At 43.0% G+C, this 23,126-nt stretch overlaps 1 protein-coding gene across 8 annotated transcripts in view; it reads left to right on the top strand.

The window, feature by feature from the left end:
- The window catches only part of sema3fb (sema domain, immunoglobulin domain (Ig), short basic domain, secreted, (semaphorin) 3Fb), a 60,550-nt gene that overhangs the window by 22,852 nt on the left and 14,572 nt on the right, over positions 1–23,126 (top strand). For 5 of the 8 annotated variants that reach the window (XM_026168853.2, XM_026168852.2, XM_080302065.1 and 2 more), the window contains exons 3-9: positions 16,256–16,416; positions 16,773–16,835; positions 17,319–17,438; positions 18,703–18,792; positions 20,484–20,577; positions 22,575–22,694; positions 22,937–23,076. In XM_026168853.2, the coding sequence (XP_026024638.1) occupies positions 16,256–16,416; positions 16,773–16,835; positions 17,319–17,438; positions 18,703–18,792; positions 20,484–20,577; positions 22,575–22,694; positions 22,937–23,076 (788 nt within the window). The remainder of the gene's footprint in view (positions 1–16,255; positions 16,417–16,772; positions 16,836–17,318; positions 17,439–18,702; positions 18,793–20,483; positions 20,578–22,574; positions 22,695–22,936; positions 23,077–23,126) is intronic. The other 3 variants (XM_026168856.2, XM_026168855.2, XM_080302066.1) reach the window with 1 other exon arrangement.

The following is a 23,126-nucleotide window of genomic DNA, read 5'->3' as shown; positions in this document are numbered from 1 at the left end:
TTAGCTCTTAAAGTAAGATAAAATATCGTACATCCATTTTTCTCCAACTGAATGTAACTCTTATAAAATCCTGGAGGTTAATTAAAGTCAAAATGAGCTCAGTTTGAACATTTGGTTTGTTTTCCATGTAATATTGTGAATAAACTTTGGGTTTGTGAGATTTATGAATCTTTTTTTAAATTAACATTTTTCACAGCATCACAGCAACGTTTTTTCTGAATTGGGGTTGTAAAAAACAACAAAAACAAAACAAAAAAACAACTTTATCTATCTCACTTGTGATTTTATTATGTTGATAGTTGCGGCAAAGCCTCAGAAAGAAGTATTTTTTAAAGAAATATGTTGGTGCAGTTTAGTGTGGTTTGGTTTGTGGTGTGATCCCATTTTTCTGTTTTTCCACTACCCATTTTAAATGCCCACTCTTACCTGAGGCACAGTGCTGACAGTCCTCTGTGTTACTCTCTGACTACATTTTGGCTGAGATTGATCAAACTTGAAAGGGGAGCCCTTAAGTGAATGTGTAAAAAGTCCTGGTAATCAATGATTGACAGTTGGCATTTCCCCTCATCAAGGTCACCTTGCCAATTTCAGCGTGTGGAAGAGCTGCAGGACAATCAAGAGATGTGAGAAAGAGAGGCTGTTTTGTCTCTTCAGATTTGGCTTTACCAGAGGGAGGTTGAGCGCAGAGCACGACTTTCAATCACAGAAGTACTTCAGCTGCGAGAGCTCGGTAGACCACAACTTAAAGGAGAAAAGGGAATATCGATCTTTGTGCCACTAGCATATCTGCACTCCGCTAGACATGTAATGCTGCTGGGATGGACTTTTTCGGTCTGCAATTACAGCTACAGCTAATTCACCTGGGACACCACAGGATTTTTTTTTTTTGGTTTTCTTTGCAGTTCAGTTCAGTCAGAATCTATAAAACACACTTTCTTGGTGTGTATTTCTCACCCATTTGATTATTGCACTATACACCTATTGCTGAAAAGAAGATGTATAGCCATGTAGTCAGGGCTTAGCCAAGACAACCTGTGGACTTGAATTTCGCCCCCTGAAGTTTCTACATGTGATTTTTAAACCTGGTTGCACCTGAAGTCATTAAATATATTTTGACAAGCACGTTTTATGTAGCATGTGTAAATAAAAGCTTGCTTCTAAATGAAGTCCTGCTGGGCTGGAAGTGAAATGTAAGACCACTCAAGTTCACAGCTTATTAGCTCCTTATTACAGGTCACATACTGGTAGAGTTATGCTCATAACATCCCAGCTCTTTAGATTAATTCTGTTTGGCTGGGAATGTGAGAAAAAACAGGAGAAGGCTCCCCTGATTTAGAAAGCATGTTTCCTGAGTTCGGAAAGAAATGAAGTGTTTATGGTGGGGCAAAAAGAGGCCGCACTGAGGGGGGGTTATAAAGGAGGAGCAGTACGAAGATGCTTTGGCTTCACGTTCCTCTTTTCGCCTCTGGGGCTGAGGTTTTGGTCAACACTGCCAAAGCAAACACCTCCATATTCCACCACAGAGGACCCGATGTGAACCTTTCACACACTTCTTGGTTTCGCCTAATCAGCACCTTCCATCTGGAGTTGCCTCATTTATCCTTAGTTTGCATTGTGGTTTTGCATGTGTAGAGAAACTGCTCTAATGGAGACTCTTGGTTCTGTATCCATTACAGCGTTGTTGCATCGTTTGATTATGTTGTGTGCAGTGATGTTTGAAACAACATGACACACCAGGAGTGGCCTCCACTTGCAGGCCAGGGCACCTCCCCTTACTGCAAAAACTGCTCAGAAACAGCTCAAAGAACACAAGAAACATAACCAGGGCTATTGACCTGACCTCTCCACAACCCCCAGATCTCAGTCTGATCAAGCATGCACAGAATTATTCAGAACACATCTGATCTTCTGGGGCTCCAAACAGCAACCCCAGAAACCAAAAGATCAATTTCTAACATCCCACTCAAGTGGATGAGAGACACCACAGGACACCCTGAGATATGTTTGTGTCCATCCGCTGAAGGGTCAGAGCTTTTTTGTGGGGAAGAGGAAAACCTAGACTACTTGAGCCAGGTGTTGTCAAAGTTGTGGCCCATCGTGTATACGTGCATGCTACACATGTTATCAGTATGTTTGAAAGATACAAAGGGAGGAGGCTGAACACATCACTCTCGCACCCACTTGGTCTGCTTCACTCTCTATCCATCTCAGCAGTTATCAGGCTGATTTTAACATCCTGTTAGCTGCCGGGAGATTACCAGTGACAAACTGGGATGGCTAAATCGGCTTGGTAAACTCGCTGACCCTGCAAACCACCACCCACCCTCTGAGCTACTATCTCCTTAACACCACCTTACATGGGAATAGAGCACGGTTGGCCAAAATAACAGTCTGAACACAGATAAAGCTCAGAGGAAGCATGTAGGAGAAGACTGCAAAGAACTAACTCCCTAAAAAAGTCGATCAGGCCAAGTAGGCATGCATACAGTACAAATTCATTGACCAGGCGACGTGAAATGAACTGTTCCTGATATCATAATAACTTGTTTTACTTATTTATTCATTTCTTTTTTTGCCTTTTTGACGTAAAATGCAAATTGTCAGTTGGGGACAGCATAACCCACCACACTGATTCCTAGGGTCCTAAGGGAACCTATTATCTTGTTATGACTTAGAAGCAGGATAAGATTGCAGAGCCTTAGAAGCCCCTTTAAAACAACACGGTTTAGGAACAGCAGGCTTATAGCACCAGAGAGCATAATGAAGTCACAGTTTAGCTTTTTGCTGACTTGTAACTTCTACGCGGGTTTCCTTTAGTGGCCAACAAACTGTTAGTTTAGTTCAGAAGGAGTTAGCCCTGTGACCCTTGGTTCCCATGGGTGCATGTGTTTGGGGTACAGCTCATTTAAAGCTTAGCCTAGTGAACGGTCCCAGTGAGGCAGTGGCAGCCGAAAACACAAAGCTGTTTATAAAGGCTAATCGCCTTCATTTCAGATGAGCGCCCTTTAAATAGAGAAAGTAAGTGATTAGGCAAAATGCAATGAAGCTGCTGACATACATGTGGAAAAACGGGATTTGTTCACTAATCCCACTTCCTGTCCCCAAGGCCTGGGAATCAGGGGCACACTGGAACTCAGCTGATCATTTGCCCCTGTTCAAAGAGGCGACGGGGAGAGGGGGGACGTCCTGCTTCTATCAACATCATGTGGCTCATGTCGAGGGTGACTGATGACTATACAGGCTCCAAATGGCAAAGAAAATGGCAAAGGCTTTCCTGCCTACAAGTTCTGTTTAAGCCTGCCCACCCAAGAAACAGGAAGACAAGCACTGAGGTGGCACCGTGCGCACTTACCCAGGATGAGGGAGCAGTGGGAGACTGGTGGGAGGAAGAGACCTGGAGCAGAGCCACAATGGCTGCTGTCACAATCTGTCCTGCCTTCATGTCATTCTCAGGAAGGGGCAGGAACAACTGGCTTCCCACACGGTGACCCCACACTGGCTCGACAAATAAAGCATTCATAACCACGGGGCATGTCAGCGAGACACTGGTGTCAGATACATTAGGTTTCTATATCCTGTGCCTGTTCAACTGTGAATCTTCATGTAGCCTGTCAGGATGCACCTGAGAGAGCTGGGACAAATTGTTGCACTGAGACGTCTTTCTAACAGTTTTCTATGTGGTGGTCCTGCTGTGCTCTGAAAGCCCTTTTCAAGACAAAGTTGTTCCCCTGCTCGTGCAAATCAAATTATTGGCTCACTGGATGAAAACTACTTGGAAATATGGTTTATAAATTGGATATTTATAATTGAGCTATTATATATAATAGAGCTATTTTGTTATATTTTGTAATTTTGTAATATATTCTATTATATAATTTAGTGACTTACTGTTCTTACTGTCTTGGAACAACTGCGACCACATAATTTCCTCGGGTATTAATAAATTATTCTTAATCTGATGATTGTGATATTTAATGGTAAATCTGCAGAAGATTTACTTTATAGCACAGCATGAAAAACATCAGCAACAAAAAGAAAATAGAACCTCTTAGCTGGAAGTCAGCCCATGGCAGCTGAAACCTGAATTTTGATGCCCTTTGATGCAACTGCTTGTGCCTGTCACACTCAAAATATTACACACATAAGCATTTAATAATATTTATTATGAGGAACTGTGTCATTCACGATAAGAAAAGTAAATAGTTTTTTAGTGAAACCTCTGGGCAGATTCTTACAAAAACGACAGATCCATCACAGATTCAGCTTCTTTAAAAAAATCTCTTTGTTCGTAAATTTGACAGCAGCTTTCAGGATGTTTGAACAGAACTGAACTTCAGTCTGTAGAACTGAGTGTTGTGAAGCCTGAGTTTCTATGGGCTGCTGTTCTTTAACCGTACCTGTTTCTGTTCTACTTCTGCTTTTGGTGAAGCGTGGCACACATTCAGTAAAATTAATTTCAGCCTTCTCACAGAGACTTTCTACAACATTAAACAGAGAGTGAGACTGAGACAGATCCATCTCCATTACATTAAGGCTGTTCTGGTCTCGTAGCTGACTGTTTCTCCCAGGTGCACACACCGTCTGGCCGCAGACAGTAGAACGCTCAGGCAGAGTGTGTCTCTGCCTTTTGAGTGTGTCCAGCACCATATGTAGGGATTATAGGCTGACATGAATCTGAGGTATGGCAGATTACGATACGGTAAGGCTAAAGGTAATGAGGCTCCTTCAGTCAGGGTTTCACGTTTAGTCTCTGTGGCTGCTTCGCCCTAAATTCCTTTGCTAATTCTGCAGTGGGCTGTCTTTGTTGTTCTGTTATAAATGCGTGTGCTCTGCCTTCTCCCCTGGCCTTTGTACAAAAAGTAGTGTTAAAATGAATTTACCATGCTAAATGTCCTCAGGAAACCAGAAGGTATGCACATAACTGTGGCTAGACCACAACCCTGTGATTCAGTGGTTCTCCGGGTGTAGTAATTCAGAGCTTTTTGCAATTCTTATCTCCACTGAGCTGAAGCTGGAGTGATGGCAGAGAGGTTACAACCCCGAGCCCACTGAGCCATTCTCGACATACACACTCCCTTTTTTTCCTTTGCTCCCGTTCAGTGGACTCATTGAGATTCTGGACGGGCCATCGAGTAATGCCAGTTTACCCGAGGCAATCCCAGTTTCCTGATTCCTCTCAGGCTGAGGAGAGATAACCCTGACCCTGAGCTAATCCCAGATTAAACCAGAACATAAAGCACTGCCACTGCTGTCCAGTGACCTCTGACCTCTGCACGTCTCCCAGCTCAGGCTGCAGCAACACTGCTAAAAGGAGCTTGCAAAGATTTTAGCCAGGTATATTCCAATGAGGGCTTCTTTATCTGTGCTGCTGAATAATAACCCCAGAGATAACTCAGAAAGCCAGACTACTTAAGTAACCAGTAAGTTATTAGGTGACAGTTTTAGTTTATTTGGAGCAAAACAGGTCTGCAGAGCTTGCCAAAGTATTGCAGGAACTGACGCGCAGGATGGGTCAGGCGCATTGATGTGTCAGAGTTGAGGTAGAGACTGATAATAAAACACATGTCTGTTAAAACAGAGCCCTGTTTGTGCAGATGTGTGTGATTAGATCAAGGCTCTCCAGAGAGGATCTCCTTCCCTACTAGTTCTCCACATTTGACATCATCCTCAGCCAAACCTCTGCTTTCATGTGTTTCATCTAGACCGAGAGGGAAGGACATTCATTTGTTTGGAGAGAGAACGCAGAGTCCAAAAGCAGATCCTAGTTCGAGGGAAGATACAGAGTCAGACTTACGGATTCTTCATTGCCTCTGCACCGTGAGCACATCTGTCTGCTGTTACAAGAGTTTACATGAGAATGGAGATAAATGTGTATCTCTTTCCCCTCAACCACAACCCTCCTCACCCCTCCCTCACCCGTTCTGCTTGTCCATCAGCACGCCGGACTTGGCAGGGAGCAGGAGAGAGGCTTAGGTGACGGGAGCCAGAGGCTCTGTGATAAGGCCATCTCTCCGCATGAGAGCTCATCAGAGCTGACAGTGAATACAAATTGATGCCATTAGCGAGGAGGGGGTGTGGATGTAGGAGGGGTGGGGCACGACAGTGGCTCCTAATTATATAGTGGGTGAGCCTCCCTAGGTCGACAGGGGCACGGGGCACGGTAGTAACGAGGTGACGACGGTGGGGTGTCACGGCTCCCGCCGACACAGACGATGGCGGTGCGATTTCTGGATACTGTGAGGACAGACGTGGTGGTTAATGATGTGTGATATGGGATCGCTGTTAGTGCGTATCCATTATGACGGATCACATTCAACGTATGTCGAGACAAGAGGGGGGCACACCTTTTCCCTAGCGAGGGAGCTCGCAGCAACAGAATACAAACAGCATGCCATGAATAGCCAAGTAGCTTCACTTTGTTGTGGTTTTAATGGCTGGAATCACGCCAAAGCTCCGCACACACTCATTTGTGTGTTTTTGTTTTTCATGGCAATAATGATTTCAGATACTTTTGTGCACACTCCTGTTTCTACACTGTAAAAAAAATTGTAATATAAAAGTACTTCACTGTGTGTTTTACAGTTTTGTACTGTTCTGTACCATTAATAGACTGTGATTTTACATTTCAAACGTAAATTAACATAAAATCACTGTAAATGTAATAAAACATAATTTTCTTGTTTTTTAAATGTATTTGTCTGTACATATGCATATTTAGATTGTTAAAATATGTTCACAAATGCATCATAATTTCACAAATATTTGTCCGTTATTTGAAAGATTGAACTGTTAAATTAAAATGTAATGCTATGGAAAAATCTATAAAATGAATCTTATAAACTTTTTATACATCAAATAATAATAATTATTATTGCCGTGGTTCAAGAGTTGGCAGTTTGCCTTGTAATCAGAAGGTTGCCGGTTCGAGCCCCGGCTCGGACACTCTTGGTCGTTGTGTCCTTGGGCAAGACACTTCACCTGCCACCTACTGGTGATGGCCAGAGGGGAATTATAAAGTGGGATTGTAAAGCGCTTTGAGGGTCTCATAAAGCACTATATAAATGCAATCCATTGTTATTTAAACCAACTGTTAACTGTATATTTCTGTACATTTAAGTATTATTATTCATATTGCCACATTCATTGACCTTGTTTACAGGTAATTTCATTGTTTAATCACATTAAAATGTTCCTAATTTAATGCTTAAAAGCATTTGAAAAAGGCAGAATCCCATGTAAAATTAGGGCAACAAACTGTATTGTCATTACTTAAAATAACCGTATTTTCATGAGAAAGTTATTTTGTTATTTTATGGTATTATTTTGGCGCCCCAGCTGCCAGAATATTACTGTTTTTTTAGGATTTTTTTTTCACGGTGTAGGATTAATGCTGCTTATCCGGAATCAAGTTGTTCAAATACAGTGCTTACAGTAACAGCTTTTGAATTCACAAAAGAACACCATAAAACTTGCAGAACTTTGATTTTCCAGAGAGAGGAAGCAAGGATTCAGAGCTTTTGTATCCAGATGCTTTCATGACCGACAGACAGCCACGCATTTTAACTTGTCTCTTTAATTCCCCTTTTTCCTTTAAAGTTGCATCTATTTGAGGTCTTTGTATCCACAAATAGATTTAACGCTATAAACATGAGTGCAGAAAATTTGTGTATGTAATTTTGTTCTGCTGTCCTAACTTGAACCCATATTCCAGTTCTGCCGTTAGCTTGATCGGATGATACGGGGATCGTGTGCAAAGTATTCTGAGAATTTTCAAAATGTTTTGGTGTTTGCAACATGTACGAGAAAAGAAGACAACCAAGACAACAAGGCAAAAATAACACGACTGCTAATGACTGATTTGTCATCTTAATGCCATGCCTTGTCAGTTTCAAATTTGAAGTGAGATGATGGCAAGCATAACCGCTTTTGGTGATGCTTTGCACATATGGGGCAGGTGTTTGTACAGGCACGCTGTGTTGTCTGTGTTTTCTTTCCTAGTAGCAAGCTGCAGAGCCTGCCTCTCCACAAACACACACACACGCACAGGGTGCAGTGAAGCTTTGAGGCCATCACAATAGATTACCATTCCTCTGCGGGTCAGACTCTTTGGCATTACCAGTGGGTCAGATCATATCTCTAGATTCTGTGCCCTTGCATATTTGCTATCCGCTGAATGATGTCCTATCTGATGTGACACAGTGGCCAAGCCTTTGACCGCTTTTATTATCCTCTGCCCTCACAGTGACGGAGCCAAGACGAGCAGCTGCTGCGTTCTCATGCTCTTATCGTTCCTTTTCCTTTAGCAGCCCAGCTCACCTCAGACCCACTCTCCAGTAATCACACAGGCATTCTTTAACAACTCTGTCACTCCTCTGCTGGCTTTGAAGCATGCAGCTCACGCAAACCCAAATAAGTCGTGTAAATGTTTGACATGAAGGGAAGTTGAAAGAGGCCGTCGAAGGAGAGAGAGAAGGCGCTCTGGGCCCCGAAAGTTGCTGATTTAAAGTGAGTCTGCTGAAAAGACGGCAGCGCAAGTGGCAGTCAGGCCCTCCAGTGGGCACCCACTTGTCCTAAAGCAGAAGGGGGTTTCTTAATCTCCATCGCTATGTTAGTGCCCCTATATCAAGGCTTCCTTATTCTATAAATACAGGAAATCGCTGTGAGAAAGTTGTGCTAGATTAAGATAAGAGAGGAAACACGGCCGCTCTTGCATACAGGCATCTGGATATCGGCCAACTCTGCTCACAACTGTGCAAATTCAATCATTTCTTGGACTTTTTCTTACAGAAAAAACTCCCATGTTAAACATATGCGTAAAACAAAAGTCTGAATGTGTTGTTTATGGCTATTTTGCATAGAGGTGCCAATTCTTTTTCACCAAACAGTTAAATACCACATCGTAACTCAATAGTTAAACAGTAATGTTCCAGCTTAGAGGTAATTGCTCAAATAAAGTGCAGAAAGTGTTCTGAACTCTTTCCAAACACATGAACACCCTCATAGAAAAGGCAAGCATATTCTCCTGACTGAGAAGATAAACAGAAATCTGCAGGAGCGGCATTAGGAGGTCATGCTACAGCAGGATGAGCATAGATTGACACAGTCCTCTTAGACAGATAGCAGCTTGTTTGCCCAATCTCCACTCTTACTCTCAGCTTCATCTCCACTTTATTGGCAAACATAATAAACAAGGTGCACAACCATGCCCGAGAGAATAAAATGCACCTTTATACAGCTCAGCAGGGAGTGGTTCTTATGAATATTTCAGTGACTTAGACTCATACAAATTAATGAGAATTGTGTCATGTCGAGCAAGTCTCTTAAACCTGTGGCACTGTCGCCTGTGGCGTCTCAACTCATTAATGCGCCTTGTTAAAAGTTGACCCAACTGCCAACTAGGAAACCCTGCATTTATTTTCCTTCACCCCCCAGAAAAGTCTCTGAAGCTGTTTTGTGCCGCTCCATCATTGCAACGAAGCGTGCCTTGTGAGGAGTAATAAGAGTGTCTTAACTGGAGTTTTCCTTCTTTGCATTGACAGCATTCAAATATTTGGCTAGGATTCCTGACAAGTGCTGCCTTTGATGTGTGAGAGCATGCAACCTCTCCCACCCCCTCTTAATCACCCTAATTATCACCTGTGTGCGTGTGTGTGTGTGTGTGTGTGTGTGTGTGTGTGTGTGTGTGTGTGTGTGTGTGTGTGTGTGTGTGTGTGTGTGTGTGTGTGTGTGTGTGTGAGAACCGACACACCTTTCTGACGGGTTGGAAACTACCTTGGGGCAATGCTCAGGTAGTGCAGCTTGTTTGTGATATGCCAGGAGCTACTGGGGTATTTCTGCACTACCTATTATTGCACTACCTCAGAACATTTAATCCAAGCCTATTTAACCCTACTTATTTTAATTTACACTTGTTTGATCTGCATAGATCATAACCAGCATTTTCCATCTCTAATCATGCATCGCTCCTTAGACAGAAGCACAGGGCGCCGCAATAGTTTCTAATTAGCCACAAATGTTCCCCAATTGAAAACCACTGAGCTGTGAACTGAGTAGATCATTGCTCCACACAATGCTCGTCCGCTTTGTTCATTGCTCCCTTCCTGCTCAGTGTCAAAGCAACGGACTGCAAAGTTTTGTCTTTTCCCATCATCATCCCCCTCCTCCTCCTCACCTCCCATACTTCTCTACAGGGAGTACTGCAGGCTTCAAGCAGCAACATGCACTGACACTCACAGTGGCCTCCACTTTTAATTTACCCAATTTGAAACCAGAGAAATATGCAGTGGGGTGGAACACCCATATCAGTGTCAAGTAGCGAGTGGCCACTGCGCTGTCAAGTGCCAGGATGTGTATTTAGGCCCTCTCAATTCTCTCGCTCACTGTCACTGTTTTGTTTAAACACACAGTCTGAAGTTTTCCATGATCCAATCACTTATCCGACGCTTGCTGCGAATTTGCCAGGAAAGTTATGAGTGGGACGGGCCGCGTACTGTTAAGCTACGCTGGATACAGTAATGAGAGGAAGTTCTTATGTTACCGAAGCACACTGCGAGGTAGGACGCATTAAAAGCTGAATATGATATGTGAAATCCCGTCTCCTCTGTCCCTCGTGTACGGCATGGTGGGAAATCACTTCATATAAGTCGGCATTAACCACTGCGCTTTCTTACTTTCTTACTTCTGGAGATGAACTCTCGTGAGTGCGCTCCATGCCTGTCCAAACATATTTCCAAAGTAAACTCGGCCCGTTGGCTATTAATTTAAGATCAGGAGATACGCTATAACATGCAGGCCTGCAGCCCTGGAGATCACCGTCAGCAGCCAAGTATTCTCTCAGGAGGAAAAGGGCTGGCTCCATCTGACAGTGAGGCATGCTTCTCCCCCTATGTTTCTATACCTCATTTAACCAGGTAAGCTTATAAAAATACATTTGTACTTCTAATGGTCTGAGGAAAGGGTTGCGGTCAAGGTACATCCACTATTCTCCAGAACAACAACTGTATTGTATTGCAGTCTGCAGAACATGTAGTCACCTTGAGTGAATGAGGAACTCAGGTAATCAGTCACAGCAACCTGCATTTAAACTCGGCTAATTAACCTGATGAATGCAAAGAGAAAGAAATAAAGAATCTGTGCTTTGTTCGATATATGTCTTGCTTTGGCACTTTAGTGCAACGAAACACAATTTTCTTCCTAGCCAATCACCCATTTTAGAGTGGACTCACATTGGTAGTGAAGATGGGTTTTGTAAATGAAGTGCTCTTTAAGGTTTTGAGTTTTTACAGTAGAGTCTGATGGGAACTGCATGATGAAACAACCACTAATAACATCACTGTTTCTAACTCTAAGTACTGAACAATGGCAGTTTTGCAGGAAAATGCTAGAATTATAAACTCGATATCAGTTTGTAGTGCAGAAAAACAAACAAAAATAAACAGAGGAATTTTTTTTTGTCTGTCTGAGGTAGTGCTGAGCTTCTGCTCAGGTTTTGGCATTGTTGTTAAAACAGAGTTGGTAAGAAAGGCTCACACTTTCAGCTTCAAACTACACCTTTAAAAGAAACAGAACACTTAGGCACAAATAATTGTGCTCCGCTGTTAAATTAACACTGACTATTAACATTACTGACCAGCAGCACTAATAATGTTTGCTAAATCATTTTGTTATTGGTCATAGTCATTTTTCTGCTTGCCACTACCTCAATGGTAACAGCTGGTTAATTTTGGTATTAGGTAATTGCTAATAGTTAAATGGCTGACACTGACAAATGTACAGCAAGATTAAAACTTACAACTGTTTAAAGTCCAGTGGTGTTCAAACAGGAGCTTCACTGAGCTTCAGTGCTACTACTGCTAGTGGCAAATTGTTTGGTATATTAATCTGCAGAATGGTCACAGAATTTGAGTTTTGACAAGGATGGTTGTACTGATTATGTCAAATTCACACAAAACTGAATAGTACTTTTTACTTTCTTGATTTGGGTAGAAGTAAATATTTTTAATACTTAAGTAAATACTTGGTACTTAAGTACAATAGTTTTCCATAGGTCATGACCCTCCAGAGAGGGGAGAATATCTTAAAACAAAACTAAAAAAAGAAAAAGTAAAGTTTGCTACAAAAATCTTTTGACATTTTCAAATCTTATTCTATTTTTTGTAAACCGCTGGATAGCTTTACCTCAGTTATTTAAAATATAATTAATAATTAATTCATATCTACAACATTTTTGCACACTTGCACTTTATGTGGTCCTGTGCCAGTTGTCTGTTATATGTAGCACCATGGTCTCTGAGGAACGCCGTGTCATTTCAGTGTGTACTGTACAACTGCACATGGTTGAAATGATAATAAAGCCACTTGACTTGACATGACAAGAGGTCCCAGGTTGCCACTTAATTTCTAACACTGCGTTCAATCTGTGCTGTCGCTGTAATGTTGCTGCATACCATATGACTCGACCTACACCATAGCCTGACATTCACCCGCGCAAGCATATAAAATTCAGCTGCATGACCACAACAAGTGTGATTGGCCTACTTGGTAGTAATATGCCATGTAGACCAAGTATATTGATCTTGGTATACTGAGCGTAAGGATAATGGCTCCGTGATCCAAGATATAACTGGCTGTGATTGTATCTTGCTTGTCTCCAGTGCTAATGCAGAAACCAGTAATCCCAAGCGCTTAGAGTCAATGCGTAATCTCATTTGGTTCTGAAGTCTTCATTCTATCCTCCATTTTTAGCTCCAACATAAATGTATAAATGCAAAAAAGGCTGTTATCTATATTGATATCTTTACTACTTTATGTCAAATTATAGTAAGTAAAGTATAGTAACTACAGCTGTCTCACACAATTAGTGAAGTACAAAGTACACTGTTCCCTTACAGTTAAAATATAGTAGCAGTTAAAAAAAAAGAGGGGACAGTACAACTAAGTCGTGACTGAGTTTAAGTGTAGTACTCGTGTCAAGATACACATCATATCAACTTACCAAAAGTTTGGTAGTAGATTTTTGGCCTTGTATTGTTGGTAGATCTCCAGCATCTTTAGCAGGTTGCTCTGATGCCACTAAGCTAGAATTTCTTCAGGTCTCGTTCAGCTCAGCATCCAGTTTCTCAAAGATCAGCAAAGGGCTTTCTTGAGGCCAGAGTGCAGCGAGTAGCAAGAAACGGGCAGTGGGCTGTTTGAGCCAAGAGCACCTTGGGTTCCTTGGAGAGAGAAGCGGATTGTCTGTGTTCAGCAGACTGAAGAGTGTGGACCGGAACGCCACACACAAAGGAACCGAGATGCCTGAGGTGACTACTGTGAAATAGCTTAACTTTCTGCCTTTATGCTACACCTGCATTTCTTTCATGAACAAGAAAGACTGAAAATAGGAAAAATGTCATAAAGTGACCTTCTCTCATTTGTGCGCAGGTGCAGGCATGCTACTGTAAAAACCCAAGTGAATGAGGAATGGGATAGACACTGAGCTTGAGGATCAGGTTGCCCCACCGGCTTACTTTCACCTCCTAATAGAGCCATTGCAATTTCACAAGGGAGAAGCAGTGTGGTCCTGAAACAAAGCCCCTGCTGTGTGTGTGTGCGTGTGTGTGTGTGTGTGTGTGTGTGCGTGCGTGCGTGCGTGCGTGTGTGTGTGTGTGTGTGTGTGTGTGTGTGTGTGTGCGCAGACCCCCCAGAGTGGGCCTAAGCCATACAGGCAGTAATGGGCTACTATGAGTTTATCTGGCTCTGATAGACATATTCACACTCTGCTCCCAGCCTTTCAATCTCTCGGATAAGTCTGCATGTGGAAAATGCTGTCATGCTCTAATGTGGCTGACAAAAGAGCACAAGTAGTTCAGCCTCTCTGAGCCTGTCCTGTGTGAAACTGTAATCTGCGGCTGCAAATCTGTAAGTAAGTCTGGGAAAACAGCTGATTGAGTGTGCAGCCTAATATATCCGAGCTCAATAAAATGTGACTGGTTGAAAAACATCGGGGGATTGTCTGCAAATTAGATTCAGCTCAGTGCCAGAAAATTAAGACAAATGAGTCGTGTAGCAAACATAAGATTTTGTTACTCTCTGGGAAATGCACCCCAACCCCACAAATTCTCCTTCATCTTTTAGGTATGGGCATAAACAACAAAAAGAAAAAGCACACACACTCCAAACTGGCATTCTGCAAAAGTGTAGCCTCTCTGCATGTCTTTTCGAGCTGATTGTGATTGAGTGTTTGCTTGGCACCAATCTCAGCCCAGAGACATGCTGTGCGGCCTGACCTCTGGAGCAGAGTTGCAGCCAAGCTCAGTCTGCTGCCATTATACGTCCTTGATCAACATGTCAAACGAGCACAATGCCATGTGGCCCCGCCTGAGGTGAAGTTTGACTTTGGGATTGAGTTAAGAGGGACTGACAGAAAAGACAATGATATCCAGTAGGTGGAGTGGCGCGCCTTTTTGTAACCAGGTTCTGTTGTAGTTAAATGGATTTCTAAAAGGTGATGTCTATGGTGGAGACCACATTACATGCAAATATGAAGGATAAGTCACGAGGAAAGGCACAACATTTGGGGTAAATTCTACCTGTGACATAGAATTCAGTCTGGCCTGTCTGCATGTTGTCAGATAACTATGAGATTAGAGTACATGTGTTTGTTTCTTAATGTGCGCCTCTCAATAGGGCGTGTTGTTGCTTTGCGCTGTTCACATTTCCTATTCGGCTGACAGATGGTCCCGTCCAGCTCCTCTCTGACAACAAACACACACTGAGAAGTCGCTGACAACCTGCTTCAGAAGGGGGGGCGCCCTGACTGGCCCTCGGAATGTGTGTGTATATGTGTGCGTGTGTGTGCACAATGCATTCTTATCCAGTGTGCACTTGGCCTAGAGTGTATGGGGACTCATCATTCAACTTAAGACTCAACACAAATAATCACAGGGTCCAGCCACATGTTGCAGCTCCTCTACGCGGGGCTGACAGCTGCCAATCACTCTGCTGACCTGTAAACGTTCCATTGGTGGGCACAGTTATTAAATCAAACTGTATAAATATAGAATATCTAATGCTATTAATCTTTGCTTATTGACGTAACCCCCGTGCTAAATTTAGATCTGGCTCAAAAGACTGGCAATATCAGATTCCATAGGGAGTCTGTTTAAAAAGGTCTCTAGATGGTGTTTATTTTAAGGACCAGTGGTGGACATGTGGATGTCTTTGCATGCTTGGGTGGCCAGACCTCTTCTTCAGAAACACCTAACAACCTCGTAGTAACGTCAAACCCACAATACATGACTACACATACAGAGCTTGTTAAAAAAAAAATTAAAAAAAATCTTAAACTGGCCATTATAAAGCTACAGTGTGTTTCCTTCAAGGTCTGATATGCCACACTGGCTGTGCGTTCGCTCCTTTAATAACACGCCGGCACACCAGTGTTCAACTATGTCACATTTAACCAGTCAAATGCAGCTAACTGCATGTAACGGTTTATCCTTTGGTTTCCTTCTGCCATGTTTTGGTGGCTAACTCTGGGTTAACCTCAAATCCGTGCCTGTGATCTCTCGATTATAGAAGAAGGCTAAATGGAGGATGGGAACTTTCCTGCTGTTTGAGTGAAACCTCTCTGTTTGTCCAACAGTATCTGAATGCCAGCGTCTAAGGCCTCTTACCCTATAGATTGCAAAGGAGTGTGTTTATGTATGGTGGGACACGGGGCCTTTGTTGTCTTAGCCGTGGCCTTTTGCTCTGCCTGTACTTGGTTGCTGAACGAAGCAGAACATATCAAACAAACACTCCAGCACAGAGTCTATAGGGAGATTGGGTTACTGTAGACATGCGAGGACGTGTCAACTGCATTGTGTTGCTGAAAGCGCACACTTGTCTGACCTTCAGAGAATGGTGTCCAAGCATGCAATGAAATGTTGTGCCTTACCCTATTCCATGAACTATGTAGTATGAACATCATAGCTAACTGCCGGTCTACTGTTTCTGTGTTTGCTGGCTTCCCACAGACTGCCACTAACGAGTGACTTTCTAGATCCTTTGATCCACTCAGGAGGTATTAAGCCATCAGTGCTGTTTGACAGACACTCAGTAGCACTTGTCTCTAATGAGTGGTGTTCTGTTACACAAGTGTCGGTGAAAAACCATCAGATAAGTCCACGGAGGAGTGGCACGAGGAATGTGTCAGTTGCCCATGCATGTGTGCGCGCGAATATGCGCACATGTAGCTGCAGCTGTCGGTAACCAATGCATTTCTGTTTCCATACAGAACTGAGATCCACTGGTACCGCTCATCACTTCGCCTACCTCATCAACACATCTGACTATCGGATCCTTCGTATGGATGAGGACCATGATCGAATGTATGTTGGGAGCAAGGACCACATCCTGTCCCTGGACCTCCATGACATCAACAAGAACCCACGTATTGTAAGACCTTTCCCATGCTTTTCTCCCTTTGGGCCTTAAAATGGGCTGTTACCGTGGGATAAAGCCAGCACCTTTACTGCAGTTTTACCCAAAGTGAAATGTTCCCCACTCTTGCCCCAGCAGCAGACATTTCGGTTTGCTCACATCAAGTTTTTGTTGGACTACTCTTCTTTTTTTTGTGTTTCTGGTGCAGCTCATTAAAACCCTGTAACTGGTCTATGACAATCCCAACAGGACTTATATTAGCCTTGGTGGATATCCCTTTTAAAATTTTAATCCAAATATGCAATAAATGCCAGTGATGTATAACGTTTTGGGCTGGAGCTATAAAATGTCCCGCGTTCCCACTCTTGCAGATCCACTGGCCAGTGCCTGAACAAAGAAGAATGGAGTGCCTCGTGAGTGGGAAAGATGCCAATGTAAGTATGCGCGTTGAAAATGCACATACCAAGAGCAGGATTGCCCGAGTAAAGTTGTTTCCTTAAACTTGATAGCTTGAAAAAATAAAATATATCTTTTTTTTTTTTAAATAAATTGCATTTAAAATATATAATTCCCTCATCTGTTCACATCAGTTTTAATGTGATGAACCTGTTAAATGGAATTACCTGCGGAGTTGGACCTGGCCCAGTAAAATTCTGGTTCCCTCGTGTCTAGCCAATGAGACAGGAATGGAGCAGAGAAGCCCAGAATCCTTCTTTGTGCCAGCTTGAGTTCGGGAACCAAGCACTGCTGGCTGATAGTTTGATATATTGCCCAAATACAAATAGAAGCACATTATTACTGGCAGATTTTTAAGTTTTAATAAGAATCAGTGAGCATTCAGTAAATCAGCAGGAGGTCTGGCAGTAAAGATTAACTATGAACTGCTATTTAATTTCCTTCAATGTCTGTGTTTCCAGGAGGAGTGTGCAAACTTCATTCGTCTAATTGAGCCATGGAACCGGACTCACCTGTACGTCTGTGGGACAGGAGCTTACAATCCGGTCTGCACCTTTGTCAACCGCGGACGCAAACCTCAGGTTAGAATTACAGGAATGTAGAGGCCGAGAAGTTGATCTTAGCAGCATTAAAAACTTCCTCCATCTACATCATGAATGATATGGTTTGCCTTACTCTCCATCCGCCCTACACTAAGCTCCCTTTATGATGATTTTGCTCCATCATTAAGCTTGCTTGTGGTACCCTGTGTCCCCATATGGCGAAGCAGCCAGCACACCAGCCTCACCAGCACACAGCTGTTGTCCCCAGTGTGCCGTTAGAGCTACTCTGTTTAGTCTCAATCTTTAATGGGACCTCTTGAATTTCGTAAACCTAGCCAGTCCGCTTACGCTGCCGTACTCCTCTTTAACACCTGACTTTCCTTTAAATATCACACTCGCTCCCTAATTGTGACCAGGGGACTTTTATAAAAGGCAATAAATAAAAAGTAAATTTCCCATTTGACTTTCCCTTGTGATCACAGAGAAATCGCAACAGCGAGCACAGCTTGCTCGAGCCCCTTGCTGCATACAGCTTGTTACTAATGAAGGGCTTCCACCCAGTCACTCACCTATCCTTCCACCCCTTCATGCATCCATCCAGGCCACCCGCCAGCCTCTACCATGTGAGATGCTGGGTAATTGCAAGTGGGAGCTCCCATTATGGGGTGCAAGTGGAATGTTCCAGTTCTAGTGGATTAATGAGAGGGCTGTTATTTTCTCTGTCACACTGACAGGTCCAAATCATACACCCCTGAGCACCTTTCTCAGCTGGTCTGTGGAGTTAACCACAACTGTAAAAACAAGAGGGGGTAAACTCTGCACGGACGCATGTACACACACATATCCTGACACACATACTGTAGGAACACTTGTCATTCTTAATTCAGATGGATTTCTATCAATAGATTTTACCATCGCAAGAAACATTCCTAAGATGCGCTTAAAGACTCGTAGCTAAATGTTTTGCAGTGCCAGCAGATTTTAGGGGTGTGTATGTGGCATACTGTGACAGCCTTTACTGACAAAACCACAGAATAGAGGACTGTTATTGTTGCCTTTTCCACCATCTGGTCCAATAAAGAAACCCGCATTCCCTGCACAGTCTTGCGTCCATTTTTCTTTATCCTTTCCCTACGCGCTTGTATTATATTGATCTCAGAAGTTCAGGGTTTAGGGAGTTTCTCATGTCTCATGTCTGGAGGTCAAAACAGGCTCAAGCAATCTGCAGCAAGGTCATGAAAGGCCTTGATCCCTCCTCATCAGTAGTGTAACGCCGAGAATGTATTGCTTTTTCCTGTTTTAGACGTCCATGTATCTGCAGATGGCCCAAGCCAGAGGAAGGGCTAACCGTGCAGCTGAACCCAGTGCGGTGCACGAGACACTCGGACTCAAGGTGCGATGCGGGCCCTGTCTGCACGAACCGATCACCAGCAGCATGCTCCCCTTTTTTGTGTCTGTGCCCATTTTGTCGATACCATCTTTAACCTGGCCATCGTTTGTTCATCTCTGTAATATTTTCCATGCACTGTTTTTCAGTCCCTGCACGATCTCGACATTTTTAGTGTAATTTGAAAATGCATTTCATTTCACGTCGCTTCGTTTTCTCCTTGTTTCATTCACATTTCCTTTGTGTAAGTCTTGTTGTCTGAGCACCCTGTCTTATTAGCCTTTGTCCTTTTGGTGCTTTGCCTCTGTGTTAAATGCCACATTTTGCATGAGAGCTGGCTAATCAACTGGAAATGGCTGATCCGGCTGTAAAAAAAACAAAAGATACACGGCCCACGTTTAATTAAACAGGCTTTTGCTGCTGTTCAATGCATGACACGGTCATTTCTATTTAGCATTTAGCTGGAGCTGTAAAGAGCAGATTTCCGAATCATTCTTCTTCATCATATCAGACATTCGAGGGTGTCACACCCAGCAGTTCTTCACCCCAAAGAGCCCTCCGCCTTCTGTAGGAATGTTATTCAGGCTCTCCCACAGAGGCGACAGGACTAGTCAGCATCTGACCCACTCCCACAGCAGGCTCTGTTAGCTTAGAGCAAACACCAGCCATCTGTAGCCAACTAGCTATGGAGCTGAGGAAATAAAAGAGTCACATACTTCAACATGTCTTCTCTGTTTGAGCTCTCCAAGCACTTTAAAAAGCAGAGAGGGACTTTTGAAGGACAACAGGGCTTTATGTGAAGTGGGACACTTTGAAAGTGTTTCAACTGTTTTCTTTTTCAGGCCGATTCTTTTTCTACACGTGTTTCAACCTTTTCTCAAGGGTCACATTTTATAGCAGGGTTGTAAAAACACATTCAGGGCACAGTTTCCCTCCGGTACACATAAATGTTTGTGACCGTTTTTGGGTTTTTCTCCAGAATGGCTTTGAGTAAGCTGCCATCTACTTATCGGCGCAAGTGGTGATTTTAATCAAAGATGATGTAAAGGGTTGCGTGTATGATCTAGTGAAGGGAGTTTGGCACAGTGCTCCTAAATAAGTGCTGACGGACACCGACACAGATGTCTTCATCTCGGCCTGCTGGGAGTAAAAAAATAGGGATTGGATGTGCTCTGGTTTTTGCGGCGGAGCTACAGGACATGTCATTGCGTGCCACTGTTTCATTTTCCCCACTATCATACGCAAATTCCTGCTAATCACCTTTCAGTGCTTGCGTGCTGGGATGCCATGAGCAGTGAGCATCAGTCATCCAGCCTCCATCGCAGACTTGTTTTCACTTTGCTGGATTGCAGGTGTCACGAGTCGACCTGCACACCCATAGGCACAGAGAAGCTGAGAGATATTTGGCATGCAGCTTTATTATGCCGAGAGAAGCAGCACCGCAGCACATTGTTTTTTACAGTGGAGTGGCATGGAGATGGATTAGAAATCCATCGCTTTTCCTGCATGTGTTTTTTCTGTATGAACACACACTCATTATTTTGATACTTCATCCCCCATCAGGACCTATAGGTCCCGCAGGAGTCAGAGGCAGCGCATATGCTGCCTCATTTTCCCTACACAAGGGAATCACAGTGACAAGATGGAGAGTGTTGAATTTATTGCCATCTCTGTATGATTTTTTTTTTCCATTTCAGGAAGAAATCTTCCATTTGGAACCGGGCAAAGTAGAATCTGGGAAAGGAAAGTGCTCCTATGACCCGAAGCTCAACAGCGTGTCAGCTTTGATCAGTAAGTATCATCTGGGTTTGGTCACATGGGATTGCAGGCACAGGCACGGTCCAGCACAGTTCCTTCTAGCAACAGCAGTGTCATCTCATATGGATTCTTCATCTTTTCTTCCATTTCTCCTTATATGATCTTCAATGGGCTTATGTTTGGCATACTTTGTAAAGAGCTTTTTATTGTTAGCCAGTGATAACCACAAGGTCAGGTCAAGTGTCCTTGTCACTTTGCCTTTTTCCCACAGTTTAGCTAGAATCACTAGGAATTTTTCCTTCTTAGGACTGCAATGGGCTCAGTAATATGTGACTATTAATATTTATATCCTCCACTGAGGAATTAGTGGCTTCAAATCTAAATACGTCTGACATGCAAAAATAAAAAAATAAATAGTTATTGTATTACCATTTGAAAAACTAAAACTTTGACTTAATTTGGCAGTGTGCTGATATGTGGGATCAATGCCTCAAACAAAGTCAGTGAAGCAAAATATTAACAAAACGATTGTGTGCTCTCGCTTTTTTCACGTTTCAGCCGTTAGATGATTTTCAATTTTCAGTGAGATTAGGTTTGGATGAAATGTCTTATCATCTGTTGTTTCACTCATGAAGCCAGTGTCCTCTGTGCCACTGCCCAAGGTCATTTAGTCAGGTCCAGGCCGCACAGTTGCCACCAGTGAAAGGCGATCTTCTCTCTGTGGGTCGAGGCGGCGGGTGTAAATCACTGGCACTGTTTTCCCGCATTAGCGCAGTGCCAGATGACCAGTATGGAACCAGTACTGTCATCCAAGATGGATTTACCTCCCACATCCACCAGTTAGCGTCATGTAAGGGACACTGTTGTTAGTGTTGATAAGGATTAAGAACCCTGTACCACAACAATAGATTCACCATTGACCGCTGACTGCTCGATGCGCCACCGCATTAGGTATCCTATCATCCGTGGACATTTTAATGATATATCATCAATCTCCCTATAGTACTGCCGGGGACCATGACATTGAGTATAATGGTGGTACAACAGTGTTTCCTGTTCCTACTGTCTCCATTCTCCATCTCTGAGAGCCCTGAGAGGCACACCTGCTCTCCAGTGGGGCCCACACAACAGCTGGAAGACCAACACCTTTCCTCCCTGTGGCTTAACAAAGCTGTTTTTATACATTTGTCAGTCTGCACACACGGGAGTGCTCATATCTCATGTCTTAATGAAGTGCATTTGATGGCTGTTTCAGGAAGTTTGAAGTTTGTATTGATAGGAGCACACAGTTAATACCCTGAAATAAGAGAAAATATGAATGAATTTAATGTTTTAAAAATAAGAAATTTTTATAGTGGATCTGACCACCATTGATACAGTTGCATTTATGACAGTGTCGATTGTTGTTTGTGTTCAGCGGATCAGCAAAGTGTTTGTTAATTTGCAGCTGAAAAAATCCCCAAGAAACGAACTATATACTCCTATTTTAGTAATGTTTGCTAAAAGCTGTAGAGCACATCAATTTTAGAGAATTAAAAAGACATTTGTAGTGGGCTGAGGTCTGACTACCACACAAGAGGCCCAAAAGTATGTAAATGAGAATTTTGTTGAACGCTTGAGTATCTTTATCTCCTTCGTGTCATAAGATAATTTTCTTTGTCTTAATCCTTTAAACAAGCACTTTGTACTGGTACAAGAATACAAGCTACTTATAGTGTTTTAAAGCAGTACAGCCCCAAAATGCTGACATATTATTAGGAGACAATGAGAACAGTGGAGGCTTACCTTGTTTATCAGCCATTTAAATGTCAGTTGCTTACGTCTCAAGTTGCAACCACGTCCTGACCACTCGCATGTGCAGATGATGACTTTGTTATGCTTAGCTTCTGTGTTGTGAAACTGAAGAGCGTCATGATTTTTCTAAATATACTTTTTGAAATAAAAGCTGGTGGTTCGTGCCAAGGGTGGTGCTGGAATAATGTCAGAGTCGAGGAATCTCACGAAACTCAAGTGTTTTCTCTCTTTCTCAGATGGAGAACTGTACGCTGGGGTCTATGTTGACTTTATGGGAACAGACTCTGCCATTTTCCGTACTTTGGGGACAAAGACTGCCATGCGAACAGATCAGTACAACTCCAGATGGCTGAACGGTAACAGTCCTATTTAGCCTATAAATGATACACAAGACTTTTGTGCACAGCTCCTTATCGTGCTATCCAAACAAGCTTATAAAATATAGCTAAAATGTAAGGATTGCTGTTTTCTGAAGATGTTTAGAAAGCCTCAGCAAGTGATAAACAGGAAAGGCTGAAAGTTTAGAAAAGATCTCAAACCAGATGTTTTCCCCAGATCACTGTCCACATAAACATCTCACCACTTCTTCTCCCCACAGACCCCACTTTTGTCCACATACACCTCATCCCGGATAGTGCCGAGAGAAATGATGACAAGCTGTATTTCTTCTTCCGAGAGAAGTCCTCTGAGATGGGCCAGACTCCTGTGACCCAGTCCCGTATCGGACGAATCTGCCTGGTGTGTATACACTGAGGAGCATTTTTCCACTGAGGTGTGATCCTGATGAA

This window comes from Astatotilapia calliptera, chromosome 5 (genome assembly GCF_964374335.1).
Source record: "Astatotilapia calliptera chromosome 5, fAstCal68.1, whole genome shotgun sequence".
In the NCBI taxonomy this organism is placed as follows: domain Eukaryota; kingdom Metazoa; phylum Chordata; class Actinopteri; order Cichliformes; family Cichlidae; genus Astatotilapia; species Astatotilapia calliptera.
The sequence above is the reverse complement of the archived record's forward strand: the minus strand, read 5'-3'. Positions and strand labels throughout refer to the sequence as shown.